At 38.6% G+C, this 19,705-nt stretch overlaps 1 protein-coding gene across 7 annotated transcripts in view; it reads right to left on the bottom strand.

The window, feature by feature from the left end:
- The window catches only part of CFAP70 (cilia and flagella associated protein 70), a 201,122-nt gene that overhangs the window by 106,602 nt on the left and 74,815 nt on the right, over positions 1–19,705 (bottom strand). For 6 of the 7 annotated variants that reach the window (XM_033914698.1, XM_033914699.1, XM_033914701.1 and 3 more), the window contains 3 exons: positions 12,602–12,662; positions 8,242–8,433; positions 258–389 (listed from right to left, as the gene is read on the bottom strand). In XM_033914698.1, coding sequence (XP_033770589.1) covers positions 258–389; positions 8,242–8,433; positions 12,602–12,662 — 385 coding nt within the window. The remainder of the gene's footprint in view (positions 1–257; positions 390–8,241; positions 8,434–12,601; positions 12,663–19,705) is intronic. The other variant, XM_033914703.1, reaches the window with a different exon arrangement.

Here is a 19,705-nt window from a genome sequence, read left to right as displayed (position 1 = left end):
CTGAGATCTTTAACTTCTCTTATATATAAAGGCAGAGCGTTCCAGGTCAAAGGGGCCATTACTGAATATATATCATGACGTCTGGTTCCAATAATTTTCAAAGAAGGGACCATCTTCTTTGATCGGAGAGAGCGTGTCATGTTGTGTGTTTACCAGTACAAAAACTTTTAATTATTATCCAGCGAGAGCATAAGAGACTTGAATATCAGAAATAACCTTTTTCAGGAATTCCCTGCATACCTTTTCATTCAACTCACCTGGTTAAGGGCAATATGCATCTGATCCACTAAGTAAATGTAGAGCTCCTCAAGGAAGGCCTGCAGCTGCTCTGAGTCCTCAAATGCTGTTGTCCTCAGATATTTCTCTCTTACAATCTTCACCACTGCGTGCTGTACAGAACACAGAGATACTGTTTCAGTATACCTTCTCTTAAAAGGCAGCATAGACTCTCTAAGATCCAAGGATGTTCTGCTATTCCTCTGTCTACTTCTGCTCATCTGCAGGAACAGTTCTCAAATACACGGGTTTTCCTGATATCTACAAAGCATACATTTTATTTATTTCAAAAACATATATGGTCTGCCAATGCAGCAAGCAGTGTAACAGAGGCAACACAAGCCAATCATCTTATGCATATTCATTGTGGATAGGGTTACCATATGGCTCCAGGAAAAGGAGACGGATTGAGACATCCAGGTTTTATTTCTACTGAAAGCAATGGAAGTAAGGAGGACAGATAGAGACATCTGGGCTTTACTTCTATTGAAACAAATGGAAGTAAAACCTGGATGTCTCAATCCTTCCTCCTTTTTCTGGAGCCATATGGTAACCCCAGTTGTGGATAGCCTGAAAACTCAACCGGCTGTATGTGTCCTGAGCCTGAGAAAGACTTTACATTTTTCTGTACGTGAAGTCTCACAAATGGCCTACTGATGATCTTTATATGGATCACCCGCTCATTAATATGCACTATATTATTTAAAAACAATAATAATAACAACAACAAAAAACATGTGTCTGTACATAAAGTGCTAATGTGTCTATATGGTACAGTAGAATTTTATTGTATTTATGCTATCATGTTATCTGTTTGTACATAATAAAATTATGCAGTACTATTATATATTCTCACATTGGCTTGTATTATCTGTTTATTGTGGCAGGAACCTCAAATTATTTTAGAATATCTAAAAATTCTGCTCTAGAATTTGGATTCTCTTGAGATGTCAACAATAACTTTTTAGTATGTGTTTGTAAAAACTCTAGATGGGAAATGTTATCCGTCTGAGATTCATTCCTTGGTTGCTGCGGTAAAGGGTCCAAAGGCAATTCTGGTGATGTACCAGGATGAGGTGACAATAGAGGGACATATACTATGATCTGATTCTCAATCCCTTAAAAACAAAGATGGATCAGCACAAGGAAATGTCTTGTTCTGCTCCGAGAAGAGTTAAGAGGAGAAAGAGCAGTTACATACAGTAACAGGTGTTATTGAGGGACAGCAGGCAGATATTCTTACACATGGGTGATGTCACCAACAGAGCCCCGGTATGGACACTTGAAAAGTGAATCGCAACTTTAAGTTTAGAAAGTTCGCGATCAGCCTACACCGCATATGCATGAGTGCCTTCCTGCTTGACGTAGGCATGCGGTCCCTTCAGTTAAGATAAGCCAGCTAAGAAGCCAATCAGGAGAGGTGGGTTGGTTGTGAGAATATCTGCCTGATGTGTCTGGATAACACCTGTTACTGTAAGTAACTGTGCTTTATCCCAGGACAAGAAGGCTGCATATTCTCACACATGGGTGACCTCCAAGCTAATTAGAATGGGATGGGGGGATAGTTGGCCTTTAAGAAAATAAATTTTGCAATACTGACTGGCCGAAGTGCCCATCCCGTCTGGAAAAAGTTTCCAGACAGTAATGTGAAGTTAATGAATGAACTGAGGACCAGGTGGCAGCTTTAAAGATTTCCTCAATAGGAGTGGATCTGAGGAAAGCAACAGAAGCTGCCATAGCTCGGACTTTGTGAGCAGTGAGATGACTCTCCAGGGGCAGTCTGGTCTGAGTATAGCAGAATGATATACAGGCAGATAACCAGTTGAAAATCATTCTTTTGGAAACAGGATGACCCAACTTATTAGGCTCAAAAGAGAGAAAAAGTTGGAGAGATGCTCTATATGGCTTTGTCCTGTCGATGTAATAGGCCAAAGCATGTTTACAGTCCAGAGTGTGTAGCGCCGTTTCTCCAGCATGAGAATGAGGCTTAGGGAAAATATCTGGGAGAATAATTGACTGATTGAAATGAAACTCCGTAGCAACTTTCGGTAGAAACTTGGGATGCGTGCATAGAACCACTTTATCATGGTGAAAAACTGTGAAGGATGGATCTGCGACCAACACCTGTAACTCACTGACCCTCCTGACAGAAGTGAGCGAGATCAGAAAAACAACTTTCCAGGTGAGAAACATGAGACGAGTTTGACCATTGGTTCAAATGGTGGCTTCATCAACCTGGAAAGAACTACATTAAGGTCCCAGACTACTGGAGGAGGTTTGAGAGGTGGTTTAACATTGAAAAGCCCTTTCATGAATCTGGAGACCAAGAGATGAGCAGTAAGAGGCTTTGCCTCGACTGGCATGTGAAAAGCTGTAATAACGCTGAGATGGACTCTGATAGATGTAGATTTGAGACCAGAGTCAGACAGATGGAGGAGATAATCCAACACCAATTCCACTGATAAGGAAGTTGGATCATGATGACAACAGAGACACCAGGAAGAAAACCGAGTCCACTTTTGTTGATAACACTGTTGAGTGGCCGGCTTCCTGGAGGCATCAATAATATTGCATATAGGCTGAGAAAGATGTGATGAGGTCAGCCCAAGAGATACCAAGCTGTCAGGTGTAACGATTGCAGGTTGGGATGAAGAAGAGTGCCTTGATTTTATGTAAGCAAAGAAGGAAATATTGGAAGAGGTATGGGCTCCCTGGTGCTGAGTTGAAGTAGAAGAGAGTACCAATGCTGTCTGGGCCACCGAGAAGCTATGAGTATCATAGTGGCTGATTCCTGTCTGAGTTTGAAAAGAGTTTTCAAGATGAGAGGAGTGGGAGGAAATGCATAGAGAAACATTTGCGTCCAATCCAGGAGAAATGCATCTGCTTCCAGACAGTGAGGTGAATAAAGTCTGGAGCAGAACTGGGGCAACTTGTGATTGTGGGGAGCTGCAAACAAGTCCACTTGAGGAATTCTCCATTGAGTGAAGATGGACTGAAGAGTTGTTGAGCTGAGTGTCCATTTGTGAGGCTGAAGAATTCTGCTGAGGTTGTCTGCCAAGGAATTCTGCTCACCTTGTATGTAGACTGCCCTCAGGAAAAGGTTGCGGGCCATCGCCCAAAGCCAGATCTTCTGAGCCTCCTGACAAAGTGGAAGAGAGCCTGTGCCTCCTTGCTTGTTTATGTAATGTAATGTAATGTAATTTATTTTTTATATATACTGCTAAACTCCGTTAGGATTCTAAGCGGTTTACAGAAAAATAGACAATAGGGTGCATTAAAATTATAAGTAAAATAGGTACTTAGAAATTCCCTTACTGTCCCGAAGGCTCACAATCTAACTAAAGTACCTGGAAAAATGACAATTAGTAGAGTAATGAAGAAATAAAATAGAGAATAGATGAGAAAAATAAGAAAATAAACATTTTTTTTAATGTTATTATTTTTTATTTTCAAGTTTTACATAAAGTGTACAAAATATTAAAATACAATTGATGAATACACAATATCACTTTTATATCTAATACATCATATTCTAAATATATTTTTATCCCCTCTCCCTCCCCCATCCTTCTATTACTTTTCAATCATACATTACATATTGTATATTATATTATATCATATTATGTAAAAATTATTTTCACTACCCCCCCTCTATGTGTGTCACAAAGAAGATATTGAAAAGAAGAAAAGAAGAAGAAAAATCCAACTATTTATTCATTACAATATTTTGTCAATGGCCCCCATATTTTATAAATTTAGTATATGTCCCTCTTTGTATTGCTATTGCTCTTTCCATTTTGAATATATGACATATTGTATTCCACCAAAATAAACATTTTAATAAGACTACAATGATCTAAAGGACTTTGAAAGGTTGAAAAAAGAGGGGAGATAAGAATAGATGCAGAGGGAGAACCGTTGAAGCAATAGAATTAAATGAATTAAATGAAATTTGAATGATAAAATAAAACAAAATAAGTGGTAAAACAATAAGTGAGATTTATGTAGTACATTGCTACTTGATTGTCCGTGCGAAGGAGGAAGACTTGATTGTTCAAAAGATGTTTGAAAGCTTTCAGTGCATAATACATCGCTCTGAGTTCATGTGACCGTTCATGTGCGCCCCCCAGGCATATGGAGAAGCATCCGTCAAGAGCTTCTCCCTCCTCATCTGTTGATGAGGAGGGAGATGGAAAAGGAGACCTCTGGATAGATTGGAAGAGGTCATCCACCAGTAGAGTGACTGCAGAAGAGAAGAGGTTACAGAGATATGCTGCGAGAGCAGATCTGTTGCCTGAGACCACTGAGAAGTGAGGGCCCACTGAGGAGTGCGAAGATGCAGTCTGGCAAGTGGAGTGACATGAACTGTGGAGGCCATGTGGCCTAGAAGAACCATCATGCACCTCGCAAAGATTATTTGGAGCTGAAACATCTGCTGGCAGTTAGGCGTTCTGGAGGAAGAAATGCCCTCATGAGAGTAGTATCCAGAGCAATCCCCAATGAACTGGAAATGTTGAGTTGGCTGGAGGTTGGATTTCATGAAATTGATTTTGAAGCCCAAGGCTTAAAGGAAAGAAATGGTGTGAGTCGCCAGAGCCACCTCTTGAGATGATGAAGCCTTGATCAACCAGTCGTCCAGATAAAGAAACACCTGGAGACCTTGGGATCGGAGGGCTGCTGCCACTACACTTCTCCCACTGTATTCGCTGTGATGGGGGGGATTAACAGACCCGCGAATACAGAAAAAATGCAAATAACTTTTTCATATGTCATTCGCTGTTTTCTATTAAAAACCATCATGAATATGGTAAGACCGTGAATAACATGGTGGGAGACCTGGCCTGTTCCTGAAGGAGAGGCAAAACACAGAGATGAAAGTGCAAGGAATCAGCGATTGTCTCTGTAAATGCTTGGAATCAGCGATTTCTCTATGCAAGCTGATGTAATTTGGAGGGGGAGGAGCCCGCAAGCTAAAAACCACAAATAATCAAAACCATGATTGCTGAAACCACGAATACAGCGGGAGAAGTGTACAATTAAGCACTTCGTGATGACTCTGGGAGAAGATGCCAGGCAGAACAGAAGGACTTTGTACTGGTAGTGATGGTGACTGATTTGGAATCGAAAGTATTTCCTGGAAGCCAGATGCACATGCGTGTAGGCTTCCTTGAGGTCCAGAGAGCATAGCCATTCATTCTGAGCCAATAGGAGATAGAGAAGGGCAAGAGAGATCGTTCAGAATTTTTCCTTGATGATATATTTGTTGAGAGCTCTGAGATCCAGAATGGGTTGTAGTCCTCCCATCTTATTTTACACTAAGAAGTAGCGTGAGTAAAATCCCTGATTGTGCTAGGAAAAGGGGAATTTCCTTGATGGCATTGAGGAGAAGCAGGGATTGAACCTCTTGGAGTAGTAGAGAAGACTGTGTCGGGTTTAAAGCAGACTCTCTTGAAGGATGATCGGGAGGAAGGGTGTTAAAGTGGAGGATATAACCCTGACGAATGATTTTGATGACCCAAAGATCTGATGTAATGAGCTCCCAGCGATTGAAGTTGTCCTCCTATCGGCTGAGGCAGAGATTGAAGAACAGGAACAGTGACTATGCTCTGAAGGAACATGTCAAAAAGGCTGGGCATGCTTTTGAGGAGCAGCCGATTGCTTAGGCTGTTGACGTGGTTGCTGCCTCTGCCTACGAGGTGGAGGAGGAGCAGGAGCAGTAGCCTTTGCAGTAAATCTCTGCTAGTAAGAAGAGGCAGGCTTAAAAGGGCGAGCAGACGTAGGCTTCTTTTTAGGCTTCACCAGCACGTCCATCTGGTCTCATGAACAGACGGCTTTTGCCTCTCACATAGCCGGAGTGGAGAATGTTCAGGTGGACTTCCTCAGTCGTCATGTGCTAGATCCTGGAGAGTGGTATCTAAGCCCGGTGGCCTTTCAGTTGATAGTGCAGTCTTGGGGTCAGCCCCTGATGGACCTGATGGCCTTGAGTGTCAACACCAAACTGCCCCGCTTCTTCAGTCATCACAGGGACTGGCTGGCTGAGGGCCTGGATGCTCTGGTTCAACCATGGCCAACTGAGGGGCTGTTGTATGTGTTCCCTCCATGGCCATTAGTGGGCAGAGTTCTTCTCCGCATCATTCGCCATCTGGGTCTCGTGGTTCTGGTGGCTTCGGATTGGCCTCGGCGTCTATGGTACGCAGATCTGGTGTGGCATCTGGTGGCGGATCCTCTTCCTCTGCCTCTCTTGGACGACCTTCTAACGCAGGGTCCCATTTCAATGTTCGATACGGGTCCCTTCTGTCTTACGGTTTGGCTCTTGAAAGGAGTCACCTAGGTAAAAAGGGATATTCAGATAAAGTGATCTCTACTCTCTTGGGGTCCCGGAGGCTTTCTACCTCTCGAGCTTATGTGAGGGTTTGGCGTATATTTGAGGAGTGGTGTTCTGCGCGTGGAGTGGTCTCTTTTCGCGCTTCCCTGCCTAACATCTTAGAGTTCTTGCAAGATGGCCTGGATAGGGGATTGACTTGGTCTTCTCTCCAGGTTCAGCCTTTCAGGGGTTCTTGAAAGGTCAGCATTTGACTGCCATTCCTGATATGATTCGCTTCTTGCAAGCGGCCAAATTGCTCAAGCCTCCCTTATGACCCTCTGTTCCATCTTGGGATCTGAATCTGGTTCTTTCAGTGCTAGTGCGCCCTCCCTTTGAACCATTGTGCGCCTGCTCTTTGAAGGACCTAACTCTTAAGTCTTCTTAGTGGCCTTTACTTTTGCTAGATGTGTTTCTGAGCTGTAGGCTTTCTCTTGTAGGGCTCCCTGCTTGGAGTTTTCCAGGGAGCGGGTTATCTTGAGGCCTGTTCCTTCCTTTCTGCTAAAGGTAGTTTCTCCTTTTCATGTCAATCAGGCAGTGGTCCTACAGGTGTTGGGTAGACGGGAGGAAGAAATTGCCCAAGTTAGATGTTGGTCGGGTTCTTCGCTCTTATGTGCAGAGGACCCAGAAGATCAGGAAATCAGATCTCTTTGTCCTAGCGGGTCCTTGTATGGGAGATGGTGCTTCTAAGGCTACTATTGCATGCTGAATCAAGGAGACTATTGCTTCCGCGTATCTACTTCAGAAAAAGCCTGTTCCAGAATTTCTCAAGGCTCAATTCACTCGGGGTCAGGTAGCTTCTTGGGCTGAGTCTTCGCTCATGCCTCCAGTGGACATTTGCAAGGCTGCAGTTTGGTCTTCCTTGCATTCATTTGTCAGACACTACCAGGCATGTCAGGATGCGGTGTTCAGTGAGCGTGTTCTGGTGTCGCCCCTTCGGGGATCCCACCCATGATGGGGACTGCTTTGGTATGTCCCACTTGTAAGATTTAACCTCTACCGGTCTGGAGAGTGCTAAAGAAGGAGAAATTAGGTTCTTACCTGCTAATTTACTTTCTTTTAGCTTCTCCAGACTGGTAGAGGTCCCCATCTTGTCTATTGTTGTGTTGCTGTGGCTGTTGCGCGGGCAGTTTTTGTTTTTTGCTGCGGGTTCTAGTATTTTTCTATGGCCGGGGAGAATTGAAGAACAACGGCTGTGGCTCGGCTGGCTTAGCTGGCGAGCCGTGGGGACATTTTCTTTCTGGTATCTCTGCATTTTCCAACAGCATTTGCGTATGTTAGTTATTACTCCTGTTCGGAGTATTGTTTATTTCTGTTTCCAGTTCTTAGTTCTGCTTGGCTATTCAGCAGACTGATAGGAATAGGGGAAGATATCTCTTATGTACTATTCCACAGTTTTGCTTCTGTCTCCACCTGCTGGTCATGATGAGATATATACTACCCACTTGTAAGATTTAACCTCTATCGGTCTGGAGAAGCTAAAAGAAAGTATATTAGCTGGTAAGAACCTAATTTCTCCTTCATCCCCCCTTCCCTTTCATGTAAAAATCTCTGTTTTCCTATTCCCTGGCCAAGAGAGATGGAGAGACACCGAAAACTTTTACCTTGAGCTGCTCCTTGAAAGCAAAGTACTTTCCTGTGCAATTCAGCTCAAAGTTGAGTTGGCACTTCTGCTCCTCTAGGGTATGGCCATCCACTTCTTTGTCTGCTGTCAATTGCTGACCAAACAGGTCATAGTACTCATCTAGTACGGCATTGGTTATGCTGACAATCTGTGCATGATAATCTGCCACTGCCTAGAAAAAGATGACAGACTCAGATTAGGCTTGTTGCTAAGAAAAAAAAGTTTAAGAGGTAAGGCTTTGGAATTAATAGCTCTGTAAAACACCGGCATCCAGGAGATCTGGGGTCAGTTTCAGGTCAGCTGAAGCTGAGGATGCTGTGTGGGAGGAGCTTACAGACTTTAGCAAAGAGGGAGTGTCAGCACTCATAGAAAGGTGACATCTAATGGCAAGATGCAGGATGCACATCTGTTGCACCTGGTTGAGGACAGTGACTGAGATAGCTGGGCTAGACAGAATGATTAGAGTTATAAAGATAGAGCCCAAAACACAGAAAAATGTATATACAGACTCAAGGCACAATAGCTTAACAGAGGCCAGATTTAACGGAGCTAAAATACCAAATGAAAGAGAAGGAAACTTCCAGTTTCTGGCCTCCAAAAAGAAAACAAGTTAATGATCTCAATCAAACTTTAGGGCCTGTTTTACAAAGCCACGCTAGCAGCTACCACATGGCAACAGCCCCGAAGCCCTTTAAATCTCTATGGATTTCGGGGCCATTACCGAGCTGCAGCCGCAAGCGCGGCTTTGTAAAACAGGCCCTTAGTATTGTCCTATAAAATGGTGGCTGTCACAATTGCATCAATTTGGCTAAAGTAGTATAATAGCTATTAAGGTTAATAAATAAAAATCAAATTTGAAAATAAAGTGATACCTTTTTATCAGACTAAGGCTTCAATTCTCAAACTGGCGCCAATTTTTTAGGCATCAGTAGGCGCCAAAACTCAGTTAAAAATGGCATTTTTAACTGAGTTTTAAGGCACCTATTGGTGCCTAAAAAAAAATTGGAGCTAGAATTGTACCTATGGAGGTGCTTTAAGCACCAAATGCCACTGTGGGGGTGGTTAACGCTGGAAGTGACATTCGGTGGCCTAATAGCATCTCTGTAGGCATGAATCACATTATAGGTAGGTTCCGGAAATGTAGGCCAGTAGTCCTATTAAATCATTTCCATAGCGCTACTAGATATACACAATGCTGTTATTACATAGAAACATAATGGCAGATAAAGGCCAAATGGCCCATCCAATCTGCCCATCCGCAGTAACCATTATCTCTTCCACTCTCAAAGAGATCCCATGTGACTATCCCAGGCTTTCTTGAAATCAGACAGTCTCTGTCACCACCACCTCTACTGGGAGACTGTTCCATGCATCTACCACCCTTTCTGTAAAAAAGTATTTCCTTAGATTACTGCTGAGCCTATCACCTCTTAACTTCACTCTATGTCCTCTCATTCCAGAGCTTCCTTTCAAATGAAAGAGACTCGACTCAATGCACACTTATATCATGTAGGTATTTAAATGTCTCTATCATATCTCCCCTCTCCCACCTTTCCTCCAAAGTATACAAATTGAGATCTTTAAGTCTGTTCCCATATGCCTAATGATGAAGACCACACACCATTTTAGTAGCCTTCCTCTGGACCGACTCCATCCTTTTTATATCTTTTTGAAGGTGCAGCCTCCAGAATTGTACACAATATTCTAAATGACGTCTCACCAAAGTCTTATACAGGGGCATCAATACCACCTTTTTCCTACTGGCCATACCTCTCCCTATCCACCCTAGCAACCTTCTAGCTTTCGCTGTCACCTTTTCAACCTGTTTGGCCACCTTAAGATCATCACATACAATCATACCCAAGTCCTGTTCTTCTGTTGTGCACTTAAGTTCTTCACCCCCTAAACTGTACCGTTCTCTTGGGTTTTTGCAGCTCAAATGCATGACCTTGCATTTCTTAGCATTAAATTTTAGCTGCCAAATTTCAGACCATTCTTCAAGCTTCGCCAGGTCTTTCTTCATATTATTCACACCATCCTGGGTGTCTACTCTATTGCAGATTTTGGTATCATCCGCAAAGAGGCAAATCTTATCCGACAGTCCTGCAGCAATATAGTTTATAAAAATGTTAAAAATAATAGGCCTAAGAACTGAACCTTGAGGCACACCACTGGTAACATCCCTTTCCTCAGAGCGATCTCCATTGATCACTTCCCTCTGTCCATAGTGGGCTCACAATCAAAGGTTGTTTTTTTTTGTACCTTGGGCAATGAGGATTGAGTGTGGTGGGATTTAAACCCAGTTCCCCAGGATCAGTCTGCTGCATTAACCATTAAGCTGCTACTCCACTCCAGCCCAAATGGTTCATCCAGAAAAAGCTGGTAGGGCAGGCATACTGTAGCAATATTTGTTTTGCCCTTTTTCTAGAAATAAATGAAAACTTTATTTTCTAGCTATATCAGGATAACAACAAAAGTATTGTGAACTTCACAAATGAGTGCAGACTAGTTTTTTGGGTCTTGAAGATTTCACTTGATATCCGAGGATGACTAGGCTGACTATCTGACAGAAGACAGAGTCACAGCAGTTGTCAAGGAGCAAGTTGATTTTAATCCTCAGCTTTTAAAGAAATACAAGTTCATATACAGATCTGAATAAAGTATATGGTTGCCATATTAATAGAAATAAAACAAAACCAAATCAAGAAAATAAGATATTACCTGTTTTTTATTAGACCAACTTAATATAAGGTGAGCAGGATAAATCTAACCATGCAAACAACCATACTAAAAAGCATTCACTCCTAACTAAAATCATAAAAATACCATTGAGCTTTAAAATTTCACCAGACTGCTGGTTATTAGCACAGGGAGCCACGCTGAATGTTCCATGCTGCTCCCGACGTTCATAGGTACTCTATGAGAATCGGAAGCAGTGCGGAGCATTCAGCGCGGCTCCCTGCACTAATAACCGCTATCGCGGTTTAGTAAAAAGGAGGGGGGGGGGGTTAATTAGGCAGCAGAAGCCTATTGGCTTGAAACAGAAAACCAAGGGTCAACATTCAAAGCTATTTAAGTGGGCAGGAAAGGCTCCAGCGTGCTTAAATTGAGCTCAGATGTATTTAACTGGGCAGTGTCACAAAATATTAACTAACTAGCCATGTCAAATCCATACTGGAAAGATGTGTGCTGGAACAGAAGCTGGCGTGGAGCCAGGAGTTATGCAGCTATCAGTAATATTCAGTGCCTTTTGTATGTAATATTGTGATGGGAGGAATGGGAGGGGAGGATTTTCTATTTAATAAGAATAGTTTAAATATTAGGTTTATTACATAATATTCAAAATATTATAGATTATTAATTTGTAATGAAATGTTATACTTAAAGTGTTATATGAGAATTAATCAAGTGTGTATTTTTCATATGAGTTTATCTGCTACACTTGTTGTAATGTGCAAAAATGAATAAAGAATTTAAAACATAAAGCAATATTCAGTGCCCGTGTCCGCATAACTAAGTGACCAAACAGGACGGCATAAAAGGCCGTCCTAACTTTGGTCACTTAACTATGTGGTGCCGGAACTGAATATTGGCCAGCATCTGCATAGCTTTCAGGTAGCAACTTGCATTTTTCATCTTGCCCCTCCCTCCTGTCCCCCCAACAAATTCCAATCCCCCAACTGGACACCTCAACATGATAAGCATCCCTACATCTCAGCCCCCTCAACCTACCTGTCCATCTCTAGTAGTCTACTGGGTCACTGGGGCAGGAACGAACCTCACTCACTCCTGTTCCAGCTGTACAATAGCAACTGTGACCTCTGGCAGTAGACTTGTGATATTGCCACTACCGCTAGAAGTCACAGCTATCATTTTACAGCTGGAATAGCAGAGGCAGGAGAAAACTGGGTTCGCTCCTAACTTGATGATCCAGGATGGACAGGAAGCCCAGTGGGGCCTGCTGGGACATGGGGGGGGGGGGTTGGAATCAGATGTAGGTGAACCTGATATCCACTTATGTGTATCTCAGTTGATATTCTACTGGGACCGACATATCCATCTTTTGGGGGACCAATCTGAATATCGGTTGGGACCCATATAATAGCCAGAGGCCATCCCATGCTTGGATAGCACCAGATATCATTGAATATCTGGGTCTAATTTAGCTGGCAATGATTTTAAAAAATGCTGACTTCCACCAGCTGAACATTGATTGATAGAAATCTAGATTTGACTTATGAAAAAATCACCCCTTGCTAAATTACTAAATATAGGTGTTTCCACAATGTGACAGTTCCATTGGATAAAGTGAGTTAAAAGCTCTAGCTTTTGGTTCTCACCTTCTCTGCCCCTGAGGTACGTCTGGGCAAATGAGGGCGTGGTGGAATCAGTTCTTTCAGTCTACAAACAAGGGAAAGAAAAGATGAATGAAAGTAAAGCAAAGCAGGGCTGCTTTTCTTAAACAGATGCTCTTTGTAGACAGTAGGATTGATCAAGTACAAAATCGTGCACTGTCACAAAAGTTATGTGATAGTGCCATGATGAAACTCTCTCCCAGAGCTCAGAACTAAGTGGGGTCATTCCATGTCAAGTGGAATAGGAGTAGGGTTACCAGATGTCCGGATTTCCCCTGATGGCTTTTCAAAACCAGGTACTTTGTCTTGGTTTTGAAAAGCTTCCAGCTAGTAGTGACATTGGGATGGCATCTACGCATGCGCGGATGCAACGCGATGACGTAATGCGCAGGCTTGTGACATCATCGCGTCACACCAGCACATGTGCAGATGCCCTCCCGACATGCGAACATGTTGAGGGGTGGAACAGGGCATGACTCAGGTAGAATGGGGCGGGGCCATGGATCCAGATTTTTGTTCCGGAAAATCTGGTAACCCTAAACAGGGGTCCATATTCAACCTCCTCTAAATTGAACAAATTTTTATGCTGAGGTTCCCTAAGGTCTCAAAGAAAACCATGCAAATTTTTTGGGCTGGATCTTTACTAGATTGAGACTTACAGGCAGCTGAATGGAGGTCACTTTCAGAGTGCCAAGCTCTGCATAACACAAAACAGCCAATTTGTCTAGACACTGCAGCCCAACAAAACTTGTCAGGGGACTGAAATTTTTTGGATTAGTAAAACCCTTGGTGGGGCGTGGCTTGGACGCGCATGAGGAAGGTCGGCTAATAAGTGAGCTCCAGAGAAAAGACCTTGAAAGTCCGGAAAAAGTCAAAAAGATTTAAAATTGGATAAAAAAAAAAGTGCTTAGACTAAATAAAGAAGATAAGATAAAAGGATGGCAACAGGAAAACAAAACAAGAATGACTTTGCGATGTCTGGAAGCAGTAAGAGAGCAAAACCGGAACAGGAGTCAGGCTTAAAGATGGCAGATGTAGAAGTAATAAAAGAACTGAAAGAAATAAAAGAAATGTTATCAATTTTAACTAAAAAAGTAACGGATATATCGGAGGAAGTTTCCACATTAAACAAAAAAATGGATCTCCTGGAATTAAAATCTAATAACCTAGAAGAAAGAATGATGATTGTAGAAGAAGAAGCATGCTTCAGTCGAGCAGATAGGAAAAAAATAGATCTACTTACTAAAGAAATTGAAGATTATTCGAACCGAGAAAGAAGAAGTAATGTCCGTTTGATTGGATTACCAGAAGGAGCAGAGAAGGGAAATCCGGTAGCCTTTATTGAAAATCTGCTTCCCAAACTACTTCCGATAAAAACAAGCTATCCCATAGAGGTAGAAAGGGCACATAGAGTGCCTATGAAAAAAGGAGAAAATCAACATCTGCCAAGGCCATTTATATTCAAACTATTGCGCCACCAACAGGTCTTAGAAATACTTCAACTAGCAAAACAAAATAAAGGACTTAAATATCAAGATGTTTACATCCATTTTGTTCCTGACTTCGCTAAAAACACAGCAATAAAAAGAAAAAAGCTGTTGGAATTGAGACCAAAGCTAAGAGAATTGGGTGCAAAATTTGGTTTAATGTATCCTGCAAGCATGAAGGTTACCATCGGAAACAAAACTTTAACATTTGATGATGCAGAGAAACTAGAAAGATTTATTCAAACTCAAGAAGTGCCTATGTCATCCTAATTTGATTAATATGTCTTTAAATATATTGATTAGAAATGATGAAAATTTATATTGAATTATATTAACATATATTGATTATATAGCAAAAAAAAAATAAAATGAATGACTTTATTTTATTTTATTTTATTTTAAAGGAAAAGATTTCTGTGTTTTAAAATACAACGATTTAGAATGCTTAGATTAGCTTCAAATGTATTCTTTTCTAACGTCTCTCTTACAGTAGAACTAGAATGTAATAAACATTCTAAAATGCAAATGAAATTTATTAAAAGGCTTAAATACAATTTATATAATAGAGAGTTAACAAGATAGATGTTATAATATATGATATGAAAAGAAAGAAAATAGATAGGAAATTGAACGATTTAATATAAAAAATATTTAATTATATTTAAAAGACTGTTCTGCAAATTGATTTCTGATAAAATAGAATGATGAAATATGGGGAAAAAAAAAATAAAAAAAAATGAATGAGGGGAGTGATTCTTCGTGTGAGATTTCTCTCTTCTGGGGGGGGATTGCTGCAGAATTACGCACCGCAAATAAGAAAAGGTTTGTTGGATTTGTTTTCCCTCTACTCTCTCTCAAAAGTTTTAAAACTTAAAAACTCAGAATCCCGAAAGTCTGTGCGAAAAGGAAACAGGAAATGGATTTTTTCTACATACACCGGAACATAATATGATCTTACTCCATCAAATACAAGAAGAAAAAGAAGGAAAAGGATATTAAAACTTGAACTACAAGAAAAAGGGAAACTTGTAAAGACCTATTTAATCTGTTCTCCTTCAAGGGAAAAAAGAAGAAAGAAGATAAGGAAAGTAAAGAAAAGAAAAGGAAAAAGAGAAGAGAGAGGAAAAGAGACAGACAAAAGAGAAAAATACGTAATAGCTGGTGTGTGGTTTCGTGGTGATCTCTCGTAGAGGGGGGGAATCTTTGCTCGTGGAATCACTTTTCACATAACATTATACTCCCATATTAATAATATCACGATGATAAAGTAAAAGATGAAAAAAAAACAGAAAAAAAAAAGGGGGAAACGTTTTAAAGTTTTAGAATATAAGTAAAGATAAACAATATATATTTATTTGTTTTTACAATAAACAATTTATATTTAACAGGAAAAAAGAAATATATATATAATAATAAAAAGATATTAAAGATTGAATAATATTGAATATAAAAATTTTGATATATTAAGAAATATATATGAAATTTATTTAGTTAATTCATGATTACTAAAATATATGAATTATTACTTACATTTTAATATAATTTTAATATTCAGAGACTTAAATTGAATATTGAAAGTTTTAAGGTCTTCTTGGAGTGTGTTATTGCTGATCTTGATATGCGTGAGGCCAAGTGTACACAACTTTTGTTAATTGGGGAGGGATGGGAGGGGGATGGGAAAAGGGGAATGGAATTAGATATAAGTAAGGAATTGATAATAAGAAAAGGAATATATATTAAACATGTGTGGATGTCTGATCTAAACTTTTATTATAGAGTTCTAATTCAAACATTACTTATTAATTTAGATGGCTCTTAAAATTTATTCTCTTAATGTCAATGGTCTTAACCATCCAATCAAAAGAAAGAGAATACTGAATTTTCTTCATAAGCAAAACGCTGACATATATTTCATACAAGAGACCCATCTGACAGGACTTGAATCTAATAAACTAATAGGGGGTTGGGTGTCCAAATGTTTTTTTGCACCTGCTATTGGTAAAAAAGCGGGAGTAGCTATTCTCATAAATAAGAAATTCATAGCAGATTTCAAATTAATAAAATTTGATCCACTAGGAAGATGGGTACATATTAAAATGAATCTGAGAAATACAACCCTGGATTTATTTAATTTATATGCTCCTAATTCAAATCAAATGGAGTTTTTAAAAAATATTCAACAGATATTACTACCACTGGCTGCTTCTAATTTAATAGTAGCTGGAGATTTCAATGCTGTAATGGATCCTATTTTGGATAAAAAACCAAGTAAAATTATGAAATCATTAGGATTAGACAATTTGATACAATCTTGTGATTTAGTTGATATATGGTGTATCCTTCATTTTAATGATCAGGAATATTCTTTTTGTTCTCAGGTCCATAAATCCTTTTCAAGAATTGATTATATATTTGTTTCTAATAATATTGCACAAAGAGTGATAAAAGCAATTATTGATCCTATAATTATTTCAGATCATGCTGGTGTGTGGGTTGATCTGCAGGATGATATATCAGTTTTTTCTAAACCAATTTGGAGATTTGATAATGCTTTGCTTGCAGACATGAACTTTATAGAAAATATTAAAGTAAAAATGGATGAATTTTTTCAAATTAATAATTCAGATAACATAAATATTGAAATTTTATGGGATGCTTATAAAGCAACAATGAGAGGAAATATTATATCATATTCCGCATATAAGAAAAAACAACTTAAAAAACAATTTATAGAATTGGAGCAAGAAATTAAATTACTAGAACATAAATTAATTATAAAATGGGAACATGATACATTACAGAAATTATTAAAAACAAAAGTTAAATATAATGAGATTTCTTCTCAATTTGTAAGAAAAGATATGTTCTATAGACAAGTACAGTATTATGGAAATTCAAATAAGGCTGGAAGATTGTTAGCAAATTTTATTAAAGCAAAAAAAAGAAAAACTAAAATAATTGCAATTAAAGATAAGCGGGGCAATACACACACCAGCATTGAAGAAATTATAAAACAATTTCTTGATTTTTATAAGGAATTATATACTTCTAATACTTATGAAAATAAAGAACAAGATGGTTTAGAGTTTTTAAATTCATTTATTGGACCAAATGTTCCGGATCATATAAAAAGAAGCTTAGAAGAACATATATCTTTAAAAGAAATAGAATCAGCATTGAAGGCTCTTAGAGTTGGATCCGCTCCAGGTGGAGATGGATATACTGTTGAATATTATAAAACATTTCAAAATACTTTATTACCTTATCTATTAAATTTATACCAATATCAAATGAATAACGGAAATATATCAGGAACTATGGCTGATTCTGTTATAATTGTCTTGCCAAAGCCAAACAGGGATCCGACATTGATAACAAACTATAGGCCTATATCTTTAATGAATGTAGATGCTAAATTAATTGCTAAAGTGCTAGCTATAAGACTAGCAAAAGCTCTTCCTTTTATCATTGATGTACATCAAACAGGATTTATTGCTAAAAGACACTCTTCACATAACACTAGATTAGCATTTCATTCTTTAAATTTAGCAAAAAATTTGAATGATCCAGCTTTTCTAATATCATTAGATGCAGAAAAAGCATTTGATAGAGTAGAATGGAAGTTTATGTATCAAGCTCTAGAATGGTTTGGTGTAGGACCTGGTTTTATTAAAATGATTCAAACATTATATAGCTCCCCTGGAGCAAGATTAAATATAAACAATAACTTATCTGATAAATTTAACTTGCTAAGGGGAGTTAGACAAGGTTGTCCTTTATCTCCCTTACTTTTTGATATCGTTCTGGAACCCTTATTAATTGCAATAAATCAAACTAAGGGAATAAAGGGAATCACATTTTCTAATTGGGAATTTAAATTATCTGCGTATGCAGATGATATTTTATTATATTTAAGAGAACCAGAAGACACCATTCCAGTTCTACTTAACTTAATAGGAAAGTTTGGAAAGTTTTCTGGATATAAAATCAATTGGGAAAAATCTGAAGTTCTTCCAATTAATATCCATTGTACCAAAGGATTATTTGATTCATATTCATTTAAATGGAAAGAGGAAGGACTAAAATATTTAGGTATTCTTATAAAAAATACAATTGATGACACAGTAAAAGAGAATGAAAAACTTTTATTAAAGAAAATAACAGAAATGTGCGAGCAATGGAATCCTTTACATCTTTCTTGGTGGGGAAGAGTTCAAACAATTAAAATGATGATTTTACCTGTGGTTTGTTATCAAATGAGTATGATCCCAATATTTTTTCAGGGGTCATTTTATAAAAAGTTAAACAGTATACTAACAAAATTCGTTTGGTTTGGAAAAAGACCCAGAATCGCTTTAGCATCATTACAAAAAACAATTAAGGAGGGAGGGGTAAATTTTCCAAATTTCTATAGGCACCATCAAGCCTATATTTTAAGACAGGGTATGTATTGGATCCTCCCAGATCTCATGGAAAATGTACCCGACTGGTTATATTTAGAATGGCGCCTCATGTTCCCTTTACATCCAGAACATTTCATTAGTATAACAATGCCCAGGAGATATAAAAATCATAGAATTCTAATAGATACATGGAAAACATTAAGATTTATAAGCAATTTATCAACAGATCCATTGGCTAAATCTTTAAATCAATCTATTTGGATAAACTCCAGGATCAAAATTGGTGGACTTAAAATAGTATGGAAACAATGGATAATAGCAGGCATACATACTTTAAAAGATGTAATAGTAAATGGATCACTGCTTAGTTTTTCACAAATGCAACAAAAATTTGGATTAGACAAAACACAATATTTTAAATGGATGCAATTGAAGCAGGCTATTCAGGAAGGGTTCCCTGAATGGAAGAATCTTAATACTCAATATAGTTTGCCAATCCTTTGTTTTCAAGCAGATTTTCTAGGACACCAAGCTGCAAAATGGTATAAGATTATATATGAATTTTCAAACAAAAAAAAGAGAACAGGACTTAGGGACATTTGGAGTATTGAGATAGGACAGACAATTTCTGCATCTCAATGGCAAAAATTTTGGTCCTGGAGAATACATACTACAAAGTCAGCATCTATGAGTCAAACATGGATGTTTTTATTACATAGAGTTTTATGGACCCCTACGAGATTACAGAAATTAGATAGTAGTAGATCTAATAGATGCTGGCATTGTAAGATAGAAGTGGGGACATTAGATCATTTATTATTCTTTTGTCCCTGTATTAATTCCTTTTGGAAATTAATTTGGCCCCAAATTAATAAATTATTAGAAAATCATGTTGGACTATCATATGATACAATATTATTTGGAACAACAATGAGAACACAGAGTCCGATATCAGCTAACAATAATAAACTTTTATTAATTTTAACAGGGGTCGCCATTCAGCAAATTACTCAGAACTGGAAAGATTACACTAAATTAAATTACACTTTCTGGTGGAATTCAATTTGTCATATATATAAAATGGAAAAAGTAATGGCATTACAACAAGGTTATATTAAAAAATTTAATAAAATATGGGGACCATTGACAAATTATTCTACTGATCAGATATCATAACACATGTATAGAGCATATAGAGG

This window comes from Geotrypetes seraphini, chromosome 11 (assembly GCF_902459505.1).
Source record: "Geotrypetes seraphini chromosome 11, aGeoSer1.1, whole genome shotgun sequence".
NCBI lineage: Eukaryota > Metazoa > Chordata > Amphibia > Gymnophiona > Dermophiidae > Geotrypetes > Geotrypetes seraphini.
This window is presented reverse-complemented; position numbering and strand designations above follow the sequence as displayed.